Genomic DNA, 10,632 nt, shown 5'->3' with positions numbered 1-10,632 from the left:
AAGATTGTTCTTTCACTTTGAATGTATGATTGTCTCCTGGTATTTTCTAATATTCTAAATAATATTAATATGACAACCAAATATCAATAGTAAGAAACACAATTTAAATTTTGCTAATGATAAGAGGGGGGAGGAATTCCCTCTCCATAAGTGGCAACAACCATGCTTTTATATTAAATAAAGTCCGGAGATTAATCCGCGGGTTTTCGAGCGATTGATAGTTCTAAACCGACCACCGCTGTCAATTTCTAGAAATAAGTCAATATATGAAGCAGAGCAAAATGTATTTGATGTATCCAGTATTTCCAGTACATTGAAGTAGCTGATATGCAAAATAGTCAGCAAATTTTGAACTACCCAGCCGGTGAGAAAACATCATCTTGTATGTGGAACTTGAGTTCAAAGGTTAAAGCTGGCCTGTTCCACTCTTCCTAAAAAAATCACCTATAGAAAATGTGGTTCATACTAAAAGTTATAAATCGGCGGGTTAGTTGGCTCTGATGAAAATTTCGACTGTCTGTTCAAAATTTATAAGGGTTCCATCGAACTCAGTGTTTTGCCTACTTTTGCTGTTAATCACAGGCTAAAAAAATGAAGAAAAAATCAATAAAATCATTCCTGTTGATACTATCTTTTGAATGTAAAAAGCTTCTGTCCAAGTTTGGTAAATATCCAAGATAGTTTATGAATCTATAAATGTTTTAAAACTTTAACTGCAAACTGTATGTGATGTTAACTGGAAGAAAAACTAAGTCCTTTATAAGTAAAATACAGATACACAGATACAAAATTTTAACAATATTTCCTTGAGATTCTAGCTTTTGATCATAAACAAGCTTCTTTTCAAGTTTGGTACAAATCCAAAATGGTATAGGAAAGTTATTAAAATTCCAAAAACTAAACTTTAATTTCTTACTATATACAAATCCTTGGAAATTGCAATTCATTTTTTAATTTCCGATCAGCAGTATAAATCTTATTTAACAAATATATACATCTTACGATAAAAAGTTTAAGATTTTTTTTGTATTTATATTTAATTCAATATACGTTTTTAAAGAATAGTACGAATGCGGAGCTAGGGCGAAAGAACCTTTTTATGTTTGAATAAATTATCAAAAATTATGGCTCCACCCTCATATATACAGCAAAGTTAAGGATATCAGGTATTTAAATATTTATTATTCACTTAACCTTTGAACTTTCTAGGTGGTAATCAACTAATATAGACATTTAAACTTTATTTTTAATCGTTTAAATTTAGGACAACTCGTCCTAATATGATAGACATCCAGTGTGTCGGACATAATTTCCCTAATAAAGTACGTGATTTTTGCACTGAAAGTTTCATGCAATTATATTTTACACAATCCGATTTTGACATATTAAACATGTACAATGTATGCTTTTAAACTGTTATTTTGGCATATCTTCCAATGTTTTTAGTGTTAATCGGACTTAATCAAACATGTAAAGACAGTACATGTGTATATATACAATAACACAGGCAATATGTAGATATGTAGATAGCTGATTAAAGTCAGTTTATAATCAACAAGTTTAATAACCGTCGGATGAATTGTTTTTTTATAAACTTAGCATTTGAATTTCCATGGACAAAATTTGGTTTATAATCTTGAAAACTGTATTTAATTATGCATTCAAAGAAAAAAAAGAAATGTTTTCGTGGTTAATCATATTTATCATGTATGAGTCACATAAAATACACAAGATTAATCGATCCACCAGATTTGCAATTTGGAAAGATTTTTGGACGGAAAGCAAGATAAAGTAAAACGATCAATTCTAAAATCGTATTGCAGTATGAATCAATATAATTGATATCGGCAGTTACTTTAACATAACTTACATTCAGATGGAAGAAATAATAGCTTCTTAGGGAATTGGGATTTTGAATGTCAATGCGCAGCTGTTTCACTATCAAGTCAGATATAGCAATTTAACCTATAAATAAACGTTAGGTTGATAATAATACTTATGTTGTTTAATCGTGTCTATGTTTGTTACCATTAACATGATTAAAAGTTTAAACCCGCTGCAGCAGTTTTTTGCACCTATATCCTAAGTCAGAAATCTGATGTTTTGTTGATGTCATTGTGGTTCTAAAGTGTTTCTTGTTCCTCGTCTTTTATATAGTTTATACCGATGGTTTTCCCGTTTGAATGGTTTAACACTAGCAATTTTGGACCCTTTATAGCTTGCTGTTCGGTTTGAGCCAAAGCTCCATGTAACTTTGTTGAAGGCCGTATACCTTGACCTATAATATGGTTTACTTTTATATTTTGTTTCTTGGATGGAGAGTTGTCTCATTGACACTCATATCACATGAAGTCATCTTCCTGTATCTACATGATACTAGTATCTGGAACTTGAAACTGGCTCCATCTTCCATAATCATTGAAAATTCTGTATTTTGTCGTTTCAGGGACGGCTGTTACACCGATTGACCACGCCACTCACAGTAATTCATTTCTGTCAGTATGGGAAAATCATCAAGTAAAGTATCATTCTCGCCATCATGTAAGTTATGTGAAGACAGGAAGGCCAGTAAACCGGAACCCAGTATATGGAGCTGCAAAGAGTGTTGGATATTGATGTGTGACAGTTGTAAGCAGAATATTCACCCTGAGATGATGCATCCAGAAACACATACCGTTAGAGAAATTGGAAAAGAAGATGATGATTCAGCCGTAATCTCGTCGGTTGTGAACACCTACAAAACAAAATCTAAAAACATTATGAAGGTGCTTTGTTCAAACGATGACATTATTTATTATCGCCACTTTAATTCAGAAAAGTCGGAAAATAGGGTCGTTAAGTCAAAAATATCGAAATCAATGAAAATATTACAAAAGGTTGACATTGAAATTATTGACATTGCCCTATCATCTACTGACGACTTATTATTTTCATCTTTGCAGTCGCCATCTGAGCTAAAAACATTTGCGAAATCTGGTGAAACTAAAACTCTGTTGGATGTTTCTCCAATGACCATATTCTGTATCCATGTAAACAGAGAAGATGAGCAAATACTTGTTTTGGTTGAGCAGTCGGAACCGTACAATCAGACCATTGCTGTTTTTGGTACAGATCATGAAAAGAAAGTAACAATTGACAATAAAAGTAAAATCTTTAATAAAATTCGTCGTATCGTTTGTGATTCCAGAAATCAAATGTATGTAATTGATGAGAAAGCCGATAAAGATGGCAATAGACGGGTGGTATCGTTTGATATGGAAGGCAACATAATATTTAGTTATGATGGATGTGAAAGAATAAAAACTGATTTATTTGCACCAACTGATATCGTCGTAACTGCGGATGACAATATTATAATTGCAGACATGTTTAGCAATGCTTTACATGTGCTGAATACTAATGGAGAATTAATTGCGCTACAGAATACCATGGAATATGGGATAGAGATGCCAGAGAGTCTAAGTATAGATAAAGCAGGATATCTACTGATAGGTTGTGATACATTTGAAAAGCGCAAAAACCCGTTTGCAAATATATACAGGGTGAAAACATCAGAGAACTATCTATAGGCGATTCTTTCAAGAACATGATTGTGTAGATATTAGTACTGGTATTTAGTATTTATAACTTTGATTGATTGTGTTTCAAGTCACTTTGAACATATATGTTAATTGGCATATCCAAACGGAGAACATGGCATGGTAATGGAATCAAATAGTAAATGTGAGCCTCTGGGTGATAACCGAATATACAACCTTACATGATATTGGAATTAAACAGTAAATGTGAGTCTCTGGGTGAAAACTGAATGGACAACCTTACATGATATTGGAATCAAACAGTAAATTTGAGATTCTAGATGATAAATAAACTCATCATAGATACCAGGATTAAATTTTGTATTTACGCCAGACGCGCGTTTCGCCTACAAAAGACTCATCAGTGACGCTCGAATAAAAGAAACGTTAAAAAGGCAAAAATAAAGTAAGAAGTTGAATAGCATTGAGGAGCAAAATTCTTAAGGTTTTGCCAAATGCAGCTAAGGTAATCAATTCCTGAGGTAGAAAAGCCTTTGTATTTCAAAACTGTATAACTGTATAACCGATAAGCTGTACATGGAAATGGAATAAAAACTGGATATAATTCAAACATAGTGACATCAAACTTTCTTTTGCTCTTCCACTGATCATGTACGACCATGCATGCATGGAACAAATACAAATATGAAAAAGGGGCCAACAAAGATAAAATTCATGCTGTTGTTAACTAATCTGTAGAATCCTTTAACAAGAAAACCTATTTACATATCGGCCACATTTGGTGTTATTTCAAAGAAAACACCATAAAGATTATTGATCAGAGAGTACCAACAAAGATTATTGATCAGAGAGTACCAACAAAGATTATTGATCAGAGAGTACCAACAAAGATTAAAAATACAAACTTCACCCAACCTCAGATAATTATAAAAATAAAACGTCTTATTAGAATGAAATACAGACATACAAGATACCAAAGAGAACAAAGAAGAAATGATTTATTTGTTATTCCTGGCATAAATTGACTGCATGTCCGGCCATATTCTACCCTGTATACCACATTGCCTCACATTCTCATTAAGAAAAAATTCACACACCTAATTAAATGGGCATTTAAAAAGTCAGAATGTGAATATATATGTTCAAACTCTTTTAGGTCACTTTTTAGTAGCAATAAACAAAAAACTATGTCAATTGGACAAGCTTTGATACTATATTTGCCCTTGAATTTTTACTAGATAACATTTTTGTTCGCATTGGGAATTCCGTATATCGTCAGATTATCGGAATTCCAATGGGGACTAACTGTGCACCACTTATTGCGGACCTGTTTTTGTATTGCTATGAGTTAAAATTTATGACAAAAATAAGCAAAGACCCATCGAAACAACATCTGATAAACAAATTTAATAATACTTTTAGATATTTTGATGATATTTTGGCTCTCAATAATGACGACTTCAGTATGTATATTAAAGAAATTTATCCTGCTGAACTTACTTTAAATAAAGCTAATACTAACAATGACCACTGTCCTTTCCTCGATCTTGATATCTATATCACTAACGGAAAGCTGAATACTAAAATTTATGATAAAAGAGATTTTTCATTTCCTATCGTTAATTATCCATTTTTAGATGGTGACGTTCCCTTGTCACCATCTTACGGTGTTTATATATCTCAACTTGTACGATTCGCTCGTGTATGTAACAATGTTTTAGATTTTAACGAGAGAAATTTATGTATTACTGAAAAATTATTACACCAGGGTTTTCGATATCACAAACTAGTCAAAACATTTACTAAATTTTATCATCGGTATAAGGACATCATTCGTAAATATAGCTCAACATGCAGACTTCTTATACGTTCAGGTATTTCACATCCAATTTTTTATGAAAATATTCTTTATAAAGCACAAAGGTGTCAGTATTCACCTCAAAAACTAACAAATAGACTTATTAAGAAGGGATATAGTTACGATACTGTTGTCAGGTCATTAAAGATTGCATATTTTGGCGTTAATATTGATTCACTTATAGGGTCTTTGCATCGGAACTAAACACATTTATTCAAAAACCAGTTGTTGGCATGACACGGGTTATGTTCTTCTCATATATGTTATGATGGTATGATACTAAACCCCTAACGGGAAGGATTGTGCCTGATGTTCATATGATGAAATCATAATCTTTCAGTCAGTTTAATTGAAGTCTGGAGCTGGCATGTCAATTAACTGCTAGTAGTCTGTTGTTATTTATGTATTATTGTTATTTTGTTTATTTTCTTTGGTTACATCTTCTGACATCAGACTCGGACATCTCTTGGACTGAATTTTAATGTGCGTATTGTTATGCGTTTACTTTTCTACATTGGCTAGAGGTATAGGGGGAGGGTTGAGATCTCACAAACATGTTTAACCCCGCCGCATTTTTGCGCCTGTCCCAAGTCAGGAGCCTCTGGCCTTTGTTAGTCTTGTATTATTTTAATTTTAGTTTCTTGTGTACAATTTGGAAATTAGTATGGCGTTCATTATCACTGAACTAGTATATATTTGTTTAGGGGCCAACTGAAGGACGCCTCCGGGTGTGGGAATTTCTCGCTACATTGAAGACCGGTTGGTGACCTTCTGCTGTTGGTTTTTTTCTATGGTCGGGTTGTTGTCTCTTTTCCCATTTCCATTCTGAATTTTATACTCAATATGAAGTCTTACTCGTTGCTGATGGCATTCCATTGTGGGGAGAATTATGCGACTCAAAACAAATAGGCCAATTGCATTAAAAACATTGAGATTTCATTGTTAATAGTTTTTAACCAATAAAAAACAATGATATCAACATTCTACCAAAGCACAAATATTTTGCCTGTACAATTTTCAAACATTGAAGGTTGGTGGTAACTGACTTCATATAAAAGGTGTCATCTTGTTGAAAAAATCCCTAAAACAAAAATTGTCCTTTCATATTAAATATAATCACTTGCCCTTGATTTTAAAATGATTTTTATCAAAATTTTATATACATTTAATGACACTTACTTTTGTGCTAATTTCATCTTTGAATTCCAAGATATATATTTTTTCTTGTTTATTTAATGAGGCTTGGTAAAATATTTAAAAAAAAAGTATTTTTGCAACTTGCCCACAAGGAAAAAACGCCCATTTCTACCTTAAATCAATGAAGTTATATGCTTAAATGCTTAAAACATTGCATTAAAAATACAGATGATCAACACCAACCCCACCAAAAATTCTTATGCAAGATAAGAACAAATTGTTTTGATCATTTTGATTAGGAGTACTGGAAACGGTAAAACGCAAGCTCTGTTATGTTTTAGTATTACTTCGATTTTGTTGACAGAGAAATTATGCTTTATAAACTGTTAGTTAATAATATAGTTGGTAAAATTTACAACTCTATAAAGAGCATTTACAATAGTTCCGAATCTTGTGTAAAAATGAATGGAAAGTTAACTGACTGGTTCCCCTGTACAACTGGTGTAAAACAAGGAGACAATTTATCGCCTACATTATTTTCAATTTTCATAAATGACCTAATAGCTGAACTGAATGAATTGAATATTGGCATTGTCATCTCAGACAGGAAATTATCGGCGTTACTTTATGCAGACGATATAGCTTTGTTGGCTAAAAGCGAAGACGATCTACAATTAATGTTAAATAAGCTCGGGGACTGGTGTAAACGCTGAAGAGTTTTAATCAATACCAATAAATCAAAACGTGTTCACTTCAGAAAGTCAAAATGTAAGCGGACTGATTACAATTTCATGATCGGAAGAAATCAACTCGAAGTTGTTGACCAATACAAATACTTGGGTTTTATATATTTACATTTAAGGGAAATTTTACCACAACCACCTAAGCAAAGTAAAAATAATTTCTAATATTCACTCATTTAAAGAGATTGGAATAAAGCCATTTGAAAAACCTTAGATTATTACCTTTAGAGAAGGACAAATATTACATATCTAAACTTCGATGCTCGAATTTGAAGTTACCTATTGAGACGGTCAGATGGGCGGGGATCGCGAGGGAAAGTAGAATATGTACATTATGTAATGAGGGAATAGGGAATGAGTTTCATATATTGTTTCCCTGTAAAAATGCTGATGTTTCTGCTCTTAGATCAAAGTTTATACCTAATTACTATGTAATGAATCCAAGCAAGAACAAATTTACTGGCTTGCTGTCTATATGTAACGTACAAGTTCAAAGGAAATTATCAATTTTCGTAAAGAAAGGTATAAAATACTAAATCTAATTATACCAATTTTCTTTTATAATATACTATGTATTTGTGATTTGTTTGTCCTGTCTCGCTATGTATTTTCTTAATATGTTTGTATATAGTGTCCTCTTGTACACAAGTATGTGTCTGAGGTTATGAATAAAATCTTGAAAATCTTGAATCTTGACAAACGATGAAAAAGTTATCTTTTTGATGACAAACTATCCTAGTAAGCTGGCTAAGTTATACAGTGAAAGCGTTCTGGCATAGACGTGTAGTGTTATATACATGAACAGTTTGATAAACAGTATATTGCAATTTCAATTATGATCGTGTAGTTAACAGTATTGATTGTATTTGACTGTATTCTGAAAATGTAAAAATGTTACTTCATGGTCAATCTGAATATTTCCAGTTGCTTTTATTACAAATATTAATTTATTATGCATTCAACTTGACATTTACTAAATCGATCTTCTAATAACTTCATTTTTTATTTAGTTTAGAATTTTTTATTATTAATTAATTACTTTGAATTTAGCTTAATCTTACTTTTCATTATTTTGTTTGAAATCCGTGATAAAGGAATTACGTTTTATGATTTGAAAGTGACTTAAAGACCCAATAGGTCGGGTGTATTTTATTGTGTATGTTATATATTTGTACTTTACTGAACTGTTATTACACATGTCACTATAATAATAAAAATAATACCTACTTACTTACTTAATTACTTTCATTTTTTATATAAATAAGGCCGTTAGTTTTCTCGTTTGAATTGTTTTACATTGGGGCCTTTTATAGCTGACTATGCGGTATTGGGCTTTGCTCATTGTCGAAGGCCGTACGGTGACCTATAGTTGTTAATGTCTGTGTCATTTTGGTCTCTTGTGGACAGTTGTCTCATTGGTAATCATACCACAACTTACTTGCTTACTTACTTACTTACTTACTTACTTACTTACTTACTTACTTACTTACTTACTTACTTACTTACTTACTTACTTACTTACTTACTTACTTACTTACTTACTTACTTACTTACTTACTTACTTACTTACTTACTTACTTACTTACTTACTTACACCATCATTGAATCAATATCACATGCAACCAACATAACATTATAAAGTTATTACATTGTATATGTTTTTGTAAATTCTTTTACTTTTTACTGACATACTACGTAATTTTTTTTACCAAGAGTTGTTCAGGGTAGTCTGCTCTTCCAAATATGCCTTTTCTGATCAAAGATAATACCACAAAGCGCCTCAGGCATTCGATAAAGTATTAGGTTATGTCCCATGATCTTATATTTATGCGTTTTCCTATTGTAAACATTCTAATTTATGCTTCCATAGGTCGTAGAATATTCTTTGGCGTCGCCTGAGAAGGAGACTATGCTAGGAATGTACTATCTTTAATGACCTTTTAATCATGTGTTCTGTTGTTCAGTCTAAGTGACTTCGTTGTTTTTGAACTCATTGAGATTCAGTAGCGCTGTTTGATTTTTGTTTGAGTTCCATAACTGCAAAACAATAACAAGTATATAAAATGTGTCTGTGGTTGGGAAAATTTAGACTTAAAACATTATTTGATTGAATACTCGTTACACACATTTGCTCGTGAACACATGAGAAATAGTTGAAACTTCCTAAAAAAATTAAAACAAGGTTTTTCTTGAATTATCGATCAGTATCGCTTGTAGCCGAATATTCGAAAGGCAAGGGGGGGGGGGGGGGGGGAGAAAGCTCCGAAAAGCTTTATAACCGAACGGACATAAAAATAGTAGCCAAATCCATCAAAAGTCATATTTGTTTTGAAGATAACCTATTAACCTGTGTTCAACTCGTTCAAAGAGAGGCGAGAGATAACACAGGGTTATTCAAACTCCTGATCTTGAAATAAGCTGACAACGCTATGGCAAAAAGAGAGAAGAAAATTAAAAAGGCAAACAATAATATACAAAACAAAACAGAAAACTAAAGTTTGAGCAGCACGAACTTCACATAAATCCATGACTCAATAGGGTGATGTCAGGTGTCAGTCAAAAAAGGTTAGCAGATACTGCTTCATGTCGTGTTGCTCGTACAGGTACAAACCCGGTGATAAGTCATAAGTCTAATTCGGGGAAAGAAGGAAGAGATTATGGTAATGATAATTGGAACATATCGAGGAAACAGACTATTCCATGACTGTGTCATCAGTATCGCTTGTAGCCGAATATTCGAAAGGCAAGGGAAAAAAAAAAGAAAGCTCCGAAAAGCTTTATAACCGAACGGACATAAAAATAGAAGCCAAATCCATCAAAAGTCATCTTTCAGTTTTGAAGATAACCTATTAACCTGTGTTCAACTCGTTCAAAGAGAGGCGAGAAATAACACAGGGTTATTCAAACTCATAACCTTGAAATAAACTGACAACACTATGGCAAAAAGAGAGAAGAAAATTAAAAAGGCGAACAATAATATACAAAACAAAACAGAAAACTAAAGTTTGAGCAGCACGAACTTCACATAAATCCATGACTCAATAGGGTGATGTCAGGTGTCAGTCAAAAAAGGTTAGCAGATACTGCTTCATGTCGTGTTGCTCGTGCAGGTACAAACCCGGTCATAAGTCATAAGTCTAATTTGGGGGAAAGAAGGAAGAGATTTATGGTAATGACAATTTGAACATATCAAGGAAACAGACTATTCCATGTCGGTGAACAAACTCGTTTCGTAAGGAAATATTAATCCTCTAGATGATCAAAATTAGTGTTTAACAAAAGAAATATATTCTATGAAATGTTTCCGATAAAGTGTGTGGTTCATTTTTTTTTTTAATTTTATATTTTGTCACGG

At 32.5% G+C, this 10,632-nt stretch overlaps 1 protein-coding gene across 1 annotated transcript; it reads left to right on the top strand.

Annotated features, from left to right (window-relative positions):
- Nucleotides 1-1,109: 1,109 nt before the first annotated feature.
- LOC139481022 (uncharacterized) lies at nucleotides 1,110-3,887 on the top strand. Its single transcript, XM_071264051.1, has 2 exons — nucleotides 1,110-1,166; nucleotides 2,447-3,887. The coding sequence occupies exon 2, from the start codon at nucleotides 2,502-2,504 to the stop codon at nucleotides 3,567-3,569; it is 1,068 nt and encodes a 355-aa protein (XP_071120152.1). The 5' UTR covers nucleotides 1,110-1,166; nucleotides 2,447-2,501; the 3' UTR covers nucleotides 3,570-3,887.
- The last annotated feature ends 6,745 nt before the right edge of the window (nucleotides 3,888-10,632 follow it).

This window comes from Mytilus edulis, chromosome 7 (assembly GCF_963676685.1).
Source record: "Mytilus edulis chromosome 7, xbMytEdul2.2, whole genome shotgun sequence".
NCBI classification, from domain to species: Eukaryota; Metazoa; Mollusca; class Bivalvia; order Mytilida; family Mytilidae; genus Mytilus; species Mytilus edulis.
The sequence above is the reverse complement of the archived record's forward strand: the minus strand, read 5'-3'. Positions and strand labels throughout refer to the sequence as shown.